General features: G+C 41.6%; 1 protein-coding gene across 13 annotated transcripts in view; it reads right to left on the bottom strand.

The window, feature by feature from the left end:
* Positions 1-18,918, bottom strand: part of CADPS (calcium dependent secretion activator) — a 477,681-nt gene that overhangs the window by 363,240 nt on the left and 95,523 nt on the right. For all 13 annotated transcript variants that reach the window (XM_047095935.1, XM_047095936.1, XM_047095938.1 and 10 more), the window contains one exon: positions 5,317-5,430. In XM_047095935.1, coding sequence (XP_046951891.1) covers positions 5,317-5,430 — 114 coding nt within the window. The remainder of the gene's footprint in view (positions 1-5,316; positions 5,431-18,918) is intronic.

Consider the following 18,918-nt stretch of genomic DNA (forward strand, 5'->3'; position numbering starts at 1 on the left):
AGCAGACGTATGTAGACCGCCAGTCTCCTCCTCTAACCTTAATATAGTTATGATGTTACTTTCCAGGTGCCAGATTTAGGGTGAGGTTGTGTGTGTGTGTGTGTGTGTGTGTGTGTGTGTGTGTGTGTGTGTAATTTAGTCCTGACAACAACTGTGCACGGAGGTCCTAGTACAGAGAAAGTACCTGAGGCTCAGACTTGGCCGAGGTCCCCCAGCCAGTGTGCAGAGGAACTAGAATTCAATGCCACATCTTTCAGACACAAAACATCCTCCGAATCACTCTGACCTCTGCCCCCTCCTTCCTTGCTCTGCGTTCCCCTCGGAACAAATGTCTTTACACTGGGTAGTTACTGTTCTCCCAGGGATACATCTGTTGGAAGGCCACTGAGGGGTTACAGTGGTTTTTGCATACTGGAAAATATAGAGCTTCATTTCAGAAAAATAGCCAGATTTGACCTTCCACTTTCTTAGATTAAAAAAAAAAAAAATCCACCATAGAGACTGAATACTGTATGTCACCCAGTGTTGAAGACACCTGTAGTTTGTGCCTGCCACGTGTCCTCCCCTGCTGATAATAGTCCCTCAGTCTGAGAATGTCTGTGCCACTGCACACGGCCTCAGTGGGACTGTTAGGCATGGGAGCATGTCCTTCCTTAGCCATGTGGCAGGTTGGAACCTGAGGTTGGCCAGTGAGACTTCCCCTTGTGGGTTTCAGATCCAGAGCGGGATGGCACAAGAATGGAGTCGGGTTGGCGGAGATTTAGACCAATGATGGGGTGCCAGTGTAAGGCCACCCGCTTCCTGAAGTTGAGCCGCCAGGGTTCCCTCTTTTCGGGAGCTTGGCTATTTCCTTTAATCACTCTTGTTGCTGTTATTATTGTTGTGCTGTTATACTATCATCATCATCATCATCATCATCATTGCTTAATTTAACCAGCTGGTCAGTTCTTGCTGCTAGCAACTGCAAAATTCTTTTCTTTTTAAATGTTCATTTATTTATTTTGAGAGCGAGAGCGTGCAAACAGGGGAGGGGCAGAGAGAAAGGGAGAGAGAGCATCCCAAGCACCCTCTGTGCTGTCAGTGCAGAGCGTTGACATGGAGCTTGAACTCACAAACCGTGGGATCATGACCCGAGCCGAAGTCGAATCAGACACTTAACCGATTGAGCCACCCAGGCAACCCCAAAATTCTGTCTTCTACAACAAAGTTAGTTTGACAAAACCACCCAGGACTGTGTTAGAGATTGGCTAAGAACAAAACAAAACAGAGCAAAACAAAACAAACTCAATCAGAGCAGCTTCACTGGCTGAAGCCCAGATATCAGCTGTAAAGTTCTAAAATGGGTATGTGTGGCACCCGGGTGGCTCAGTCGGTTAAGGGTCTGACTTCAGCTCGGGTCATGATCTCACAGCTTGTGGGTTCGAGCCCCGCGTCAGGCTCTGTGCTGACAGCTCAGAGCCTGGAGCCTGCTTCAGATTCTGTCTCCCTCTCCCTCTGCCCCTCCCCCGCTCATACTCTATCTCTCTCAAAACTAAATACACATTAAAAAAAATTTTTTTTAAATAGGGATGTGTGCATCTCTGCCTCCCACCAACCCCCCATGTGTCCTTCCAGGGAGGCTCTGAGTGACAGAGGTTTTGTAAAATTTTTCCATCTACTTCTTTGCTCTGATGCCAGGACTGGCATGTAAAGAAAGAGCCAAAATGAAGCAGGGAAATGGGGGATAAGGGCGAGAATGCAAGGTGAGAGGGCTTACGGCATAGACATCTGTCTTAAAAGCACTGAGAGTTAGAGTTGTCCTAAACCCACTGTGTGAGTTACGGAGAAACGGGTGAGCTCTCTGATGTCTCAGGACCACAGCTGTGGGAAGGAGACGGAGTTGCCCAGCCGGATCTCCCAGATCTCGGAGCAAGCACCCACTTCAACGCCCAGCTCTCAAAGCCAGAATGGAGGAGATTATAGGATTAATCTGCTGCCTGCCTGATCGGCTTTGACGATCAAGGCCGCCAGGAAAGGATAAAATAAACCTGCATGCTCTCAGGAGCCAGAGGGAATCCTGGCTCCCTTTATCCCAGCCCAGATCAGGTCACAGGCCCGAGTGGCTTGATGCTAATGCTGGCCAGCGGGGTTCAGACTGGGCTGGATGGGCACAGATAGAAAAGGGACAGAGCCTACTCACTCCTTTCATCTAAAAAATTTTTCTTTACTAGTGTGCTGAAAAACTATTACTGCCTTAGCAAAACAAGGCCAATGACTGAAATGACTTATTCTAGTAGAATCTTTTCAGAACTGTTTGAGGAAAAGCTGTTGTTTCCATATGTCATTACCATTGGCAAACTGGGATGTGAAGGTGTGGTATGGTGGGGTGGAATATGTGTGAGTGAGTGTGTGTGTGTGTGTGTGTGTGTGTGTGTGTGTGTGAGTGTGTGTGTGTGTGAGAGAGAGAGAGAGAGAGAGAGAGAGAGATTGGGTATTTAGGAGGATATCTATTGGTTTTGCCAGCAGAGCATACATTCCAACATTCTTCTTCTGGTAGAAAGCACCCTAATTTCTCAATGAGAAACCACTGCACTTTCACTCTAGATGGTTCCAGTGTAGTTGAGCCTGCTCATAGGCTCCAGAGGCGGTATCTGTCATAGCACTGATCCCCTGGTCTAGTCCAGCCTCCATCTGTCGTGATTGGCTCCAGAAAGGCCACACGACCCATGACAGCCCAACCAAGTCACCGGGAGCCTTTTGCTGGGGCTCTCAGCAAAGAGGTATTCTCTTTGCTGATGTGGTTGCTAAGCTGGTAGGGCAAGACCGGAATCTGCCAGAGTCCTTCACATGCAGAGAACCAGCCTAAGAATAAAACCAACACAGGGAAGAACAAAGCTGAGGTATGGGGAGAAAGATACCCATCTTGCTGGCGTCTTTCGAGTCTCTGGATCCAGCCACAGCGGAAACCAGGTCTATTCCTAGACTATTAAGTTGCTTGAGCAAATAAATCTCATTTTTGGCTTAAGCCAGTTTGACCTAGGTGTCTGTCATTTGTAATCCAAAGAGTCTTGACCCAGACAGATACTGACAGGAAAGCAATTGGATCCTGGAGTAAGGTGGAGAAAGAAATCCTAGCTTCTCCCCTGCCCAAGAGTGAAGGGGGAGGGAGAAAGGGAAGAGTAATGAACTTGGAGCTCTCCCAAGTTAAGTGTTGATCTTGAACCTTTGATTAAGGACTTTTGCTTCAGTGGATTAGACTTCCCGGGAACAAGCATCCCAAGACTCTCGCAACTTCACTAATGAATACAGTAAATAATTAATACCCTACATTATTTCCTGTCACTCAAATCTTAATATTAACTATTCAGTGATTTCTCAATGCCTATATTCTCACCAGACTAAAAAGAAGCTCTTTCAAATAAACTAGCTACTATAGAATAAAAAAATACCGGGGTCACTATAGATATAATGGCAATTTCCAGAGACTCATTAGCACATTGATAACTATTATTTTCAGTTAATTAATACAAAGAAATGGCATTTTCTTTTAATTTATGTCATTAGTCAAATGAGCTTTCTAATTAAGATTTGCAATCTACAAATTTACAGACTGGTGAATAACTCTAAACATGGAGAATTATTGCTAAGGTCTGCCTGGCCTGAACTGGCTTTCAGAACTTGAAAAAAAAGGGGGGGGGAATTAATTTCATTCCCTGGCGGTTTCTCCACAAAATCTTTTGTTAAATAGATTCAAGATATTCATTGCCATACCATCATCATGGTTCTGAATGTCATTTCCACATTGCATTGAATTCAACTGAAATATTGCATCACATAAGATAAAGAATTAAGTCTGACACTTATCAGCAATAATATTTGTAAAATGAAAAAAAAAGCTTAAATTTGACAAATATAAAAATGAACCAGACTTCTAAAACAAACCCAAACAGAAATTTCATTGAGAAAATGTGTAAAATGAGTCTGTGGCTGGACCCAGCAAACATCACAGAGACAAAGACTGTTTACTGTTAAACAGTAATTAGCAAACCAATCAATAGTATTTGCACAAAATCTAATTGCAGTCTTGCTCTACTCTCTTCATGAAAAAAGCCAAGTACTTTAGCACGTGGGAAGGAGAGTTTTACTGAATCAATCAACTAACATTGGAGTGCCCGATGGGCAGAAGCATGTGTGTGGAGCACAGCAAAGCAGAAGCACCAGTGTTTTTATTTTGAAAATGTTTGGTACCTAATAATTAAAAACAGAAAGGAAAGAAAGAAGAAAATCTGTGAAGTGATCCCATGGAAAAAAATCAGAGTCTGGTGGATTCCTTTATACTTAGTTTATTGTTATTACCTTGAATTGCATATGGCAGGATGCCATGCGTTTTTCAATGCTTGGCAGTTGGTTTCTAATGCTTTTAACCTAGCCTTGACAATGGGTATAACATTTGGGGCACACTATCCCAAATACAGAGAATATCTGGTTCACATGAAAACAAATGTCTTTTAATGACCATATAATAACTTTTGAAAAATATGCACATCAGGCAAACATTGCCCATAGGAAGGGATGGTATATCGACTCCACTAATAATGTATACACAATAGCCAATGTGCACATTATGGAAGAATAATTATAAATTTTAAATATACTAGTGGAATTCCAAAATCTGACTTGACTGGTACATAAACCTCTGAGGACGACAGGTGAAAATTCCCTTGTGATGTATATTCAGGATATGTTCTCTCACTTATAGGTTTTCTCTTAAGAAGAGTACTGCACTTTGGATGGGGTTCTAACTCATAGAAAAGAACTCACAGCACCTTTTTAATAGAAAGAACAAGGAAGTGAGTGAAGGCACCATCTTAGAAGATGTTAACATCCTTTAGAAGGGGTGGAGTTGGTAGGAATAAAGCTCCCAACTCAGTTCAAGTCTTAGCTTGTGGCATTGTAACAGCTGTGCGACTTGGAGTAATTGACCTAACCTCTCGCAGCCTCAGATGCCTTGCTGGTAAGATGGGAATAATATCGGGACCTAACTCACGAGACTGTTGTACAGACTAAACAAGAAATCATACATAAAGCAGGCAATGTGCAGAGTGTTTTGCATACAGTATCTTGTTTAGTGGGTACACAAGTGGGTTTGCTTTAGTTTTCCACAAACAAAATGCTGTTATTTCCAAAAACCGTAACCAATCATCAACCCGTTTGCCTCGGGGGTGGGGGGATGGTTCTGTAGGAGGCCAAGGCTGCTGTTCCCACTGAACAATAGTCTGGCAATTCTGGGCTTTAGGCTTGGGCAGTCTTAACCTTCTTCTGCATGGTGAGTCTTACCTCATAGTAACTCTGGACGGCGTTCATGAAGGCTTCATCAGCCACAATCTGGGTTTCCCCATTGAGGAAAGCCTGAAACCGGTCCTTGACTGTTTGCAACTGCTGTTTGCTGATCTGTAAGGAACAGAGAAAGACAGAACAGTGAGGAGGACTTGTTCTAGACAAGGATTGTGATTGCTTTCCGTGGAAGATGCCAGTCCCATCGGTGTGCTACATCTGGCTTGTATGGGCGCACACTAGCTGACTGTTATATTTGCAAGAATTTTGTGAGGTGGTTGTTTATTAAAAAATACATAAAGACATAAATTGTTAAAAAATTATATTGAAAACAAAGGCAACGCATATTCAAAAGTCATTGTTTCCTGATCATTTTACCATCACCTGTGCTTTTGAGGTTATTAACCTCAAAATTGTATCTATTGTATCTATCTATCTATTGTATTTGTAGGGTGGAAACGATAGATAATGGGTGCTACCATATACCTCTTCCCAACTCCACATTCCGTGACACCTTGTTGGAAGCCAGATATCAACCAGGATGGGAATATTTACACCATGGAAATTGTCAAATGCTATGTAAGTCATGTGTTCTTGGCTTGTTGTTTTTGTTTTGTTTTCTTTTGCTTTTCGTGAGAGAGGGTTGTTGTTGAACAAACCACCACACAGGCACCTCAGGTGGTCTGAAATACCCTGCTTTCCAAATCTATAGTCATCAAAACAGTATAGTATTAGCATAAAAACAGACATATAGACCACAGAACAAAATTGAGAACCCAGAAATAGACTCATGAATATACAGGCAATGATAACTGACAAGGACACCAAGATACTCAATAAATGATGCTGGAAAAACTGGATATTCACACCCAAGAGAAAGAAATTGGACCCCCTATCTTACACCACTCACAAAAATTAACTTTAAGTGAATTAAAGACTTAAATGTAAGACCCAAAACTGTAAAACTATTAGAAGAAAACACAGGGCAAAACCCCCTTGACACTGGTCTTAGCAATGAATTTTTGGATATGACATCAAGAGCTCAAGCAACAACAGCAAAAATCGACAAGTGGGACTACACGAAGCTAAAAATCTTCTTTATAGCAAAAGAAACAATCAGCAAAATAAGAAGGCAATTTATAGAATGGGAGAAAATATTTGCAAACCATCTACCTCATAAGGGGTTAATATCCAAAATCTATAAGGAACTCATATAAAAGCAAAAAACCACAAAAAATCCAATGAAAAAATGGGTAGAAGACTTGATTAAACATTTTTCCAAAGAAGACATACAAATGACCAACAGGTACATGAAAGGATACTCAACATCACTTATCAGAGAAATGCCAATCAAACCCACTATATCTCATCACCTCACACCTGTTTGAATGGTTATCATAAAAACAACAACAACAACAACAACAACAAGAAATAACAACTGTTGGCAAGGCTGTAGAGAAAATGGAACCCCTGTTCCATACTGTTGATGGGAATGTAAACTGGTGCAGCCACTATGGAAAATAACATGGAGTTTCCCCCAAAAATTAAAAACAGAAGTGCTATACGATCCAGCAATTCCATTTCTGGGTATACATCCCAAGGAAAGGGAATCACTATTCAAAAGAAATAGTGGCACCCCTACATTCATTGCAGCATATTCACAATAGCCGAGACATGGAAACAACCAAAGTGATCACTGATGTTTGAACACACACACACACACACACACACACACACACACACACACACACTTGATTATTATTCATAAAAGAGAAAGAAATCCTGCCATTTGTGACAACATGGATGGACCCAGAAGGTATTATGCTAAATGGAATAAGGCAGACAGAGAAAGACAAATACTGTTATGTTCTCGCTTACATATGGAATCTGAAAAATGTTGAGCTCAGAGAAATACAGAGTGGTTGCCAGCATCTCAGGGGTGGGAGAAATGGGGAGATGTTGACCAAAGCATACAAACTTCCAACTATAAGATGTAAGTTTTGGGGATTTAATGCGCAGCATGGTGACTATAATTAACAGTACTGTCTTACATACTTGAGTGTTGTTAAGAGAGTAGGTTCCACAGCCCTTTATTCTAACTACTTGTTAGTTATGATTGAATTTGTTAGATGATATGTCCCTTTTTGTTATTTGTTCATTGATGTCTCCCCAGGGCCAACTTAGTGCTTTACACAAGACAGGCACTCCATAAGCGCTTTGCTGAATAAATGAAGGCAGTGCACGAAAGAAATCTTGGAATATCCTTTAATCAGTTCTAATTTGTATGAAAAGAAAGTCAGCTAAAAACTTTGCCGTTTTTACTATTATTTATAAAAAGTTATACTCTATAAATTGATAATGGGATACTGTGTCTAACTGTTGTAGAAGAAAGCTTAAAAAAGATCATTCTGGTCCCAGCTCCATCAGCCATTGTGTCATCTTGGAAAAGTCACTTATATCCTCTGAATTGGCCAGAGAGTTAGAAGCCCTTCTGGAATAAGGCCAGTTTAACAAGTAAATGTTACACCATCCTTATTTATCTCACTTGGAAAATGGTGATAATTCTAATTATGGCCTTGGCATAGTAATAGCTATTTGATAACATGAGTTCTTTTTTAAAATTTTGAGTTTCTGTATTCATTAATGCACTGATTCATTTAAAACATTTTGTTTATTTATCTTAAGTAATCTCTACACCCAACGTGGGGCTTGAACTCACAACCCAAAGATCGAGAGTCACCTGCTCCACTGAACCAGCCAGGCACCCCATTTCTATATACATTTCAAGTGCTTTCATCATTAGAATCAATGCAAATCTTGCTAGTAGAAAATAATGTTTAGAGCTATAGGACACTGAAGCCTGGCTTGAGTTTTGATTCAATCAGGAAACAAGGAGTAGAGTTTTGAGAATGGACAGAGGTGGGATCTGGGGTGCTTTAACTAATTTTGTAACTTTGGAAAAAGGGAGACTAGTGATGTTAGGGGCAGATGTAAAAGAGGTAGGTGTTTAACAGATTGATATTTGTCATGTCCTAGAGCACCACTGTCTCAGGTTAGCCACGTGTGTAATTTTACATTTTCTGCATGTCTCACTTTAAAAAGTATCAAAAACTAAGTGAAATAAATATTAATACACTTTGTGGAAGCCAATATGTCAAAAATATTATTTTACATAAAATTGTCATAGAAATGGTTAATGAGATATTTTACGTTCTCTCTTTATACTATATCCTTGAACTCTGGTGGTATTTTACACCCATAGTATATCTCAATTCAGAATCACCACACCGCAAGTGTGCAATAGCCACGTGTGGCTGGCGGTCACCACTTTGGACAGCCGGTCCTAGAGCATGGTATGAACTCACTGCTAAGCCGTGTAGACTTTCCTGGTCTGACCCAGGATGTGAGGATCCAAGGATACTGGTGTCACTGGAGTTGTACAGAAAAAATCAGAGTTATTTGTATGCATTTGAAAACATTTCAACTGAATTATTGGGCACCAGTTGATTTTCTCGTAAAAATGACACCAGAACATTAATTTCTATCAAGTAGTTCAGCCTTCACTGGCCTAAGTCACAAATCCTTACAGTATAGTATAGTACCAACCAAGGCATCTCACAGAAGTTACATGCAGAATTCCTTCTAACACTGGGTTAATACCAAATCTGCACGATCTGGGGGGTGGGATGGAGTGGGGTAATGGAACAGGAGAGGGAGTGGCCACCAGTACCCCTTGCTTTTGCCTTAAATCTCAAGGGATGGAAACAAAAGTAGGCACACACCATCTGAATGATGAAGATTGATTGTTGACCCAAGCCACATCCATTATCACTCTAACCTTTGTTAAATAAGCAGAGTACTCAGTTCTTCAAGAAATATTTACGGAGCATCTATTACCTGCCTGGTTCTACCCCATGTCCTGAGGTATCAGTGGTCAATAAAAACAATCCAACCTCTGACCTCAGGGGCCAGGGCAAGGCAATAGGGAATTCAAGGAAATAAGGGATTGTTTTCAGGGACCTTGTAGTCAAGATGGAGAGGAAAAAAACATACAAACCGACAACAACGACAACCGCACAAAAGTATGTTTTAGGATTTCAGAGGGAAGAGATTACAGAATGTAAAATGCTTAAAAGGAGAAGGACTTCAGGAACATTAACATGAGTCAAATTCGGAGAACATCCGTCATGAAGCCCCATGAAACACCCCCCACTTCCTCGAACACCTCAAGCTCTCAGTGAGAGAGTCAGGGGCACAGATTCTAGAGGCAGAGCTATGCTTATGACTGGGTTTTGATGCCTGCCAGTCCAAGTTCACTATTTTCCCTCATCACTAATTAAACAAGCAAATCACGTATTTAGTTACCTCACTCACCGTGTCTCACTGGGCAAAGGACTAAGCTGTCTACACCTCAGTGTTTTCATCTGTAAAACAGGGCCATTACTGACCTCATAGGATTGTTGTGAAGTCTAACTGGAGTAAGTGACATATTCACTGCATAGCCTGGTACAGCATGAATGATCAATAAACAGTAGCTGCTGTGATGATTAATCCTCAGCTTAGAGGCTTTACGCATACTACTTCCTTGAAAAAGCATGCCTATGGGAAAATTCCAGACGTGTCTTCAAAATGCAACCCCATGCTCCTTCCCAGACTTTTCTGGATGAGGTGGCTACTTTCTCAGCACTTTGTTCACAGTCCTGAGGGTACATGTGTCATACTGCAAAGTAGAAGTTTATTTAGATGCCAGAGCTCAGAGTCAGGGTCAGAAGTCAGGATTTGAGAACACAGATGGGGTCAAAGGGATATGGACTCAAATCCTGGTGATAATACTCATTTCCAAGGGTAACCTTGGGCAAACTGATTTCCTTAAGCCTCAGCTCTTCATGTATAAAATAGAATTCTAAGTCCTACTCCCAGGGTTGCTGGAAAGATAAGAAGAACATAGGAGGATGTGCCTAAGGAGCTTAGCATGCTGCCTGGCACAGAAAGAGTCAAATCATACAGGGCAGACCAGAAACCAAATGGCCTTGAGGCCTCGCATGATGTAGTCTCGGTCTATTGTCGGCTTTGTTTTGTCTTACTCTGCTCTCCTCTTACTCAGCTCCAGCCACACTGGCCTCTGTTCTCTTTCTCAAGCATGCCCCACGTTTCTTCCCTGATAGCCTTTGCACTTGCCATTGCCCCTGTCTGGGATGCTCTGCCCTTGATCTTCCCGTGGCTGCCACCTACTCACCTTTAGGGCTCAGCCTGCCTAGCATCTCATAGGAAAGTTTTCCCTGACCACCCTGTCTACAGGAGTGCTGCCCTAAGCTGATGGCTATCACACTGCCATGGGTCCTGTGCAATGCCTTCGCAGCCATTATTATAGTCAGCATTTAACTTCTCTAAGATAAGTTTATTTAGCTGAATTATAACATGCACATGGGAAAACATATGTCATAAGCACAGAGCCTGAGAAATCTTCACAAAGTGAACTTTCTAATAGACCCGATTCTCCTTATCAAGGTAAAGAACATTACCTGGACCCCAGAAGCTGCTGCATGTCCCCTCCAAATCATTGCCCCTCTCCAAAGGGGATCACTAGCCTGACCTCTATCAGCAGAGATTCATTTTGATGGTTTTGAACTTGAGGTCAGTGCCATCGTGCATTATGAGATTCTGCTGTGTGGGTGGGGGTAGCAATACCTCGTTCATCCTCATTGCCGAGTAGTATTTCATTTTATGACTCTACCATTATTTGTTTACTCTCCAGCTGAGGGACATTTGGGCCTTCTTCCTTTATTTTAAAATTGTGCTTGCTTTTCATCACCTATCTCCGCCTAAGAATATAGGTTTCATGTGCACGAGAACCACATCTATCTTGTTTACTGCTGTGCTTCTAGTGCCTGGCACATAATGGGTTCTAACCAAATATTTCTTGAGTGAAAACATGGACTTATCAACTATTTAATGTATACCAGGCACCATGTTAGGCTTTGGGGATATGAAATGACCAAGGTACGATCTTAGCTCTCAGTTCTCTTACTCTCCCACATTCATCTTTGATTCCTTCGCACCCTTTGGCCTTTTGAGTGAGTGCAAACCTCACTTAGGAGCTCACACAAATAGCCAATCTGTGGGTTTATCTCTGGTTTAAAGTTAACTGGCCTAGATAGGATTGAACATGGAAGGTGACCTTGCATGAACGCACTGAAATAATTGGCCCAGAGAAGCTGACAGTACAACACCAAATAGACAAAACAGACTTCCATGGGCCACTTGCAACCAGAACTCTCTCTCCGAAGATAGAAGTCCATCTAAAAGCACTCAATATGGATAGAAGCCACTTGTGCATCAGATCAGAATTCGGAATGGAAGTAATGAGTTCCAAGAGCAGAAAACTTGAAAAGATGAAAGGTAATTATTGCAGAGGAAAGAGCTGTAGCAGGCTTTGCTGCAACTACTGAAGCATTCTTGGTTCAATCCACCTCATTAGGCAAGGCCTGAAAATTCCCACTGTGTTTCAGACAGTGTGTAATTTACTGCACATTCTGGAGAAGCATGATATGGAATATACCAGGAAGAGAAACCCGCATGTGCTAAGGGCTGGTCTCAGGAGAGGCAGTGCCGAAGTCAGAGCAAGCAAAGGCCAAATCCTGGCTTTGATACAAGTCTTAGGGCAAGTAGTTGACTTTGGTTTTCTCCTCCATACATGGGAGATCTTATCTACCTTACAGGCTTTTTGTGAGATCACATATGCAAGGCAGATAGCATAGTATCTGGCATAGAGTAAGACTGGTTAATAAAAACAACATAGTATTATTGTTATGATTTAGTTTTGCCTTTTTCCTGTCATTAATCTTTTATGTTCTTCATTGCTTTCTTTCCCTCTGTTTATTCAGTCTTTTGAAGTTACTTTTATATGGTGTTTTTCGTCCCCTCTTCCTTCGTCCTTCCATTTTAGAGGCTGAAATGCCACGCACTCTTTTCCCATCTCCCAGCTCTACGGAGACATGCAACAGGGACAGAAAACTACTTGGGGTCCTCTGGAAAAGATTTTGAATAAAATCCTTACAAAAAGGAACCTGCCTGTTGACATAACCCTTTCCTCAGGTCAAGAGCATCATAGAGATTCTGGCCCTTATACTTTTGAGGGGTTGAGCAAATGTTTGGAAACACCTATCTCTGCCCTTCTTGTTATGCGGGAAAAAATGAGTCTTGATTTTTGTTGTTGTTCAAATCATTTTGTGCTTTCTCTTTCTTGCAGACACATGCTTTTCCAATGGATACCTGAGGCTTTCCCTAGGCATGAAAGAAAGCATTCTTACTAAGGTGCTTATTGCTTCCTATGGTTCCTATCACAGCAGCAACTGCATTATAAAAGAGGGAGAAGCAATATTTACCCTGAAAGAATGAATCTGAAATGGTAGCATTCCAAGCATAGGCTGTAGGTAGGAGGAAAGTTGTTTTGGGGTGTAAGGAGATCTTCCATTTATACACATAACTGAAGTCTTTCCCTAAACATAAAAGGTAAGCATTGAATATTACAATCTAATAATATGAGCTAAGCTTTTTCTTTTTTTCTTGGAAACTGAAGTATAGTTGACATGCAATGTTATTTTAGAAGTTTATTTAGTTTTGAGAGAGAGAGAGAGAGAGAGAGAGAGAGAGAGAGAGTAGGGGAGGGGCAGAGAGATAGGGTGACACAGAATCCAAAGCAGGCTCCAGGCTCCCAGCTGTCAGCACAGAGCCTGACGCTCGGGGCTCAAACTCAAGAACTGTGAGATCGTAACCCGAGCTGAGGTTGGACGCTTAACTGACTGAGCCACCCAGGCACCCAACACACAATGTTATTTTAGTTTCAAGCGTACAACATGGTGATTCGACAACTCAAAACCTGGTGCTGTGCTCATGTCAGGTGTAACTACCTTCTGTCACCATACAATACTCTTACACTATCATGGAGTATATTCCCTGTGCTTTACCCTTCCTCCCTGTGATTTATTCCTTCTTTAACTAAAAGCCTGTATCTCCTACTCCCCTTCACCTATCTTGCCCATCCCCCCAGTGTCCTCCCCGCTGGCAACTACCAGGTTGTTCTATTTGCGCGTCAGTTTCTACCTTTTACATTTATTTGCTCACTGTTTTTAGATTCCACATATAAGTGAAATCACACGGTATTTGTCTTTCTCTGTGTGCCTTTTCTTTTTAAGAAAGAAATCATTATTTGGGGGAAAAGTAGTTTTTTTTTAAGTTTATTGATTCATTTTGAGAGAGAGCAAGAGAGAGCAGAGGAGGGGCAGAGACAGAGAATCTCAAGCAGGCTCTGCGCCGTCCGGCATGGAGCCTGACTCCGGGCTTGAATCCAGGAACTTCGGGATCAGGACTTGAGCCGAATGCAAAAGTCAGATGCTTAACCAAAGGAGCCACCCAGGTGCCACAAAAAAAGTAGTCTTTAAAATTCTACTTCATTATAGAAGACTAACAGGAATGTCAAGTCAACAAGCGCTTTAAAAACCGTAAGTTAGCCTAGAGAGAGGCGAGCAAGATTAATTTCTTTTCTTTGAAGGTTATCAAAATTGATGTTGGTCCATTAATTTTATTAAAAAAATAAAATATCCTCTTTCCACAACCAGATTAGTGTCTGCCCTAAATAAAGTCTTGATTCTAGGAAATCTAGAAGCTTTATCATCCAAACCACATATTTACTTGTGTACATAAAATTCTTCTCATCTTGTATATTATGTACATTTACATAGTGCATTCCAAAAAAGGTGTTTTAAGTGAATTTCATTTATTTGGCTTAAGCGAGAAAAAAAAAACCTTCAGAAGACTTCATCATAGGAAATTATCACTGAACAATTCTGAAATGGAAGTTGAAGGGGCAAGAGTACTAAAGGCAGGAGAAGGTACAATGAGCTGTAACCTGGGACTTCTCTTTGCAACATGGTTGCAAATTCCATCATCCAAATAACATCCTCTCCATATACCAACCGTACTATGACTTACTTTATATTTTGCCTTGAATATATAGCAAGTCATTTTTTTTATTTGTGGGGGGTGGGGTGGGCACAGGGAGAGAGAGAGAATCCCAACCAGGCTCCAGGCTCAGCATGGACACAGGGCTCGATCCCACCACCCTGGGATCATGATCTGAGCCGAAATCAAGAGTTGGATGCTCAACCAACTAAGCCACCCAAGTGCCCCATTGCATTTTTTTAAAAAACTGAAACTTGTTCTAAGCAATGGTACCTGTGAAATCATAGGCTTTATGTTCTAGTTATAGTTAAAATAGATAGGTACTATCATCTTGCATACATCTACCACATTTTAGGAGTGCTTCCTTAGAAAAGAATTAAAAATCTACTATAGAAGTTCTTGCTCATTAAAAACATTTTTCTGATGGGGCGCCTGGGTGGCACAGTCGGTTAAGCTTCCGACTTCAGCCAGGTTACGATCTCGCAGTCCGTGAGTTCGAGCCCCGCGTCAGGCTCTGGGCTGATGGCTCAGAGCCTGGAGCCTGTTTCCGATTCTGTGTCTCCCTCTCTCTCTGCCCCTCCCCCGTTCATGCTCTGTCTCTCTCTGTCCCAAAAATAAATAAACGTTGAAAAAAAAAATTAAAAAAAAAATAAAAACATTTTTCTGGAATAGCAGCAGCTGAATATCATTAAGTTGTTACCACTTTTAAAAAACTAACTCTGAATTTTTAAACCACTAAGTAACAGAATGACCAACTAGCCATGTTATTCCTAAAGACCAATTTGTTCAAGAGAGAAAGAACACAGGGTTCTGTCTCCTGAGGGAAAGTGACCTTGAGACAACATTAAACATTGGTTAAGCTGGGATTCTCTCAGAAAACAATTACTTAGTACAAGAGGAAAAAAATTAAGAAAACTGAATATAGAAATGGGGTCAGGCTAACGGTTCGATTGGAGATGGGATGAGAGGAGAAAAAGGATAAAGAGAAACGAAAGGAACAGAAGATGCCCTATATACACCGCAGAGCATCTGAAAAGTTGGATCGCGTGTCCTATCCCTGATTGAAACACATACAGTTTTATATTTTTATTTGTTTAAGTTCATTTATTTATTTTGAGAGAGTAAGAGTGCAAGCAGGGGAGGGGCAGAGAGAGAGAGGAAGAGAGAGAATCCCAAGCAGGTTCCACACTGTCAGCACAGAGCCCAATGTGGGGCTTGGATTTCCAGAAAGGTGAGATCATGACCTGAGCCGAAATCAAGAGACAGACACCTAACTGACTGAGCCACCCAGGTGCCCCACCACATACAGTTTTTAAAAACTTAAGAATATACTTTTCTAATTTGGAGGCACTTGGACAATATTCACCTAGATTCTTCTGACAGGGGGCCAAACATGTAATTTTAGGTCCAAAGTCCTCACTAAGAATTCTTCTAGTTGTGGGGTGCCTGGGTGGCTCAGTAGGTTAAGCTTCCGACTTCGGCTCAGGTCATCATCAGACAGTCATGAGCTCAAGCCTCGCATCAGGCTCTGCGCTGACAGCTCAGAGCCTGGAACCTGTTTCAGATTCTGTCTCCCTCTCTTTCTGCCCTCCCCCGGCTTGTGCTCTGTGTTCTCTGTCTCTCAAAAATAAATAAACGTTAAAAAATTAAAAAAAAAATAATGCTTCTAGTTGCTACGATTCTCAAACATACTGGTGTCAAGTCTCTTTGCACTCCTAAAATTTATTGAAGACGACATGAGACTTTCTGCTTATGCACGTTATGTCTGTTGGTATGTACTTAACAGATATTAAAACTGAGCAGCTTAAAGCACTCATTAATTCATTACAATAATAAACTCATAATGCGTTAACCTAAATAACCCAGTTTTATGAAAATAACTAAATTTTCCAAAGCAAATATTAGTGAAATGAACGGCACCGTTTCATAGTTGCAAATCTCCTTCGGAGATTAAGAGAAGGCTGTTGGAATCTCATCTCTGTTTCTACATTCAATCTGTTGTGATATGCTGTTTTGGTTGAAGTATGTGAAAAAAAATCTGGCCTCCCACAGATATGTTGATGGAAAAAGGAGAAATATTTTAATAAACGTTCAGATAGATGCAGAGTCTTTGTTGATATTACACCAATGTGCAACCAGTGGTATTTTCTTAAAGGTTAGTTGTGTGGAATTGGAAACCATAGTAATGAACTTTTTTGTACCCTATTACATTAAAAAAATCACAGGTCTTTCCTACTTTTTTTTTTTATTTTTTTTTTAATTTTTTTTTTCAATGTTTATTTATTTTTGGGACAGAGAGAGACAGAGCATGAACAGGGGAGGGGCAGAGAGAGAGGGAGACACAGAATTGGAAACAGGCTCCAGGCTCTGAGCCATCAGCCCAGAGCCTGACGCGGGGCTCGAACTCCCGGACCGCGAGATCGTGACCTGGCTGAAGTCGGACGCTTAACCGACTGCGCCACCCAGGCGCCCCTCTTTCCTACTTTTTGAAACAATCTTTTAACTATGGATGCTTTTTAAAAAAATACCACACATTTGTCCTATGGAAAATACTAGTTCATTAAGTTAGGCAAATATTCCAACTATTGACACATTTCATTACACAATATGTAAAAAAAATCATATTACTTAGAGGCGCCTGGTTGGCTCAGTCGGTTAAGCATCGACTCTTGATTTGGGTTCAGGTCATGATCCCAGGGTCATGGGATCCGATCACACATTGGGCTCTGCCCTGAGTGTGGAGCCTGCTTAGGATTCTCTTTCTCTTTCCCTCCCTCCCTCTGCCCCTCTCCCTGACTTGCCCTCTCTCTCTCTCCAAAAAAAAAAAAAAAAAAAAAAAAAAAAAAAAAAAAATCATATTACTTAAAATCACACACAAAAAACTGGGGTGTTGGAAAGCTGTCAAGCTTATAGTGATGGACTGAAAGCTCAAACATTATCATTGGCAAAAAATACTGTCAGCTGTTTTTCTTGAAGTAACAGGCTCCCTTCATTCATTTTCCAGAAAATATCTGCAAAATGCCTACGTTTGAATAACCTTGGTTTGTCTATCAGTTGTTCTTTCAAGTAAAATTGACATTGCATCAAACCAAAAAAATGACTAGTTCACTGGGCAACCAGTAACACAAGTCCCTTTTCACATGTGCCAAAGTGCTTGATGGATATTTACTATTTCATCCTACTAATATTAAAAGGGTGGGTACTCCGGGTCAAAACTTAACGCAGTTAATAATTTCCACAGCTTTCTCATGAAGAGTACTCAGTGAACCTGCTAGTTTTTAAGCAGTGGGCTCATGGCTAAGAGGAGGACAAGACCGGTGTGGTCGGGCACGAGTGCCTTGGTTTGTGCCAAGGCCCCGGCTGTTTCACTCACCACTGCTTTTAAATCATTAGTGCAGATGTCAGTACAGTTGGGAAAAAAACAATAGTGTCTTAGTATTATTAGGAAAATCATCCTAGGGGTTTACGGACCACACTTCGGGAACCATTGTGAATCAATGAACCTGACAGCTATTAATGCTGCAAGGCAGTTGGCCAGGAGGAGAGTGGTACAGTCTTATCCTGGAGAAGTAGGTGCAGGGCCCTGTGTGCCAACGTGCGGAGTCTGGGTTTAATTCCAAGCAGGATGGGAAACCATGGAAGTGTTTTAGGCAAGGGAGTGACATGATTTGAAAGCGTGCGGCATCAGGGAACAGTAATGAGTTCTCAGGTTCATTGCAGAATCAGGATAACGTTTCACGCAGGCTGTGGCATCGGAGGAGAGGAGGATTTTGAATAATGTCTAGCATCTCAGCTGGCAGAGATAGGCTCACCGGGAGAAGAGGAAGAGCAGGGCAAGTGGGAGAAGGGATGAGAAGGGCCTTCCAGATGGGAGTACAAAACGAATGAAGAAAGATGACAAAGTGTGGGGTCCAGTCAAGGGGAGGTGGCCAGAGTTTCTTCTGCCAACTTATAATTTAGACTCTGCTGATGAAGAGAAAGAAGATGGAGAAGAAGAAAGAGGATTAGAGGCTGCTCTCAGTATAAGCATCAAGCATGCACAACAGAGCTGTCCAAAAATAAAGTCACAACAACCTATTGCAAATGAGACAGCAGATAGTTCCATTTGGCTGGAGCCCAGATTAAAAAGACTAGCGCAGCGACACATGAAATCACTAAACACGATTCTGAATCTTATGAGGTTTAATAGCGAACTTATCTGTAGGAACGATTTCCAGAGAAGAAGCTGAAAAAATCTGAACGCAGTCCTGTGTATAGGTTGTGGAAGATTCTCTAATGTAACACCTCACAAACTGAAACTGGGACCTTCACCAAAGCCGATTTAGGTTAAGAACCCTGCTTTGTCAGTCATGACAGCGAGAGAAGGTACGAGTGACCAGCACCCTACTCTGCAGGCTGCTGGAATGTTTGGAGGGATGTGCAGACCTTACTTAACTGGTTCTGACAATCTCCATTCGTGACACAGAATTGCAGAGGAAAAAAAAATGCGACAAAGTCAGAAGGTGCTCTGCAGCTGGGAAATACTCAAAACACAAGCATAAACCCTAATATAAATGATGGACTTGAGTTAATAATAATGTACCACTACGGGCTCGTCAATTGTGATAACAAATGCACCAGGCGAATGCAAGACGATAAACAGGG

The sequence above is a fragment of the Lynx rufus genome, unplaced genomic scaffold, assembly GCF_022079265.1.
Source record: "Lynx rufus isolate CCGP_SWC_20201006 ecotype Redwood Valley unplaced genomic scaffold, mLynRuf1.p SCAF_4, whole genome shotgun sequence".
In the NCBI taxonomy this organism is placed as follows: domain Eukaryota; kingdom Metazoa; phylum Chordata; class Mammalia; order Carnivora; family Felidae; genus Lynx; species Lynx rufus.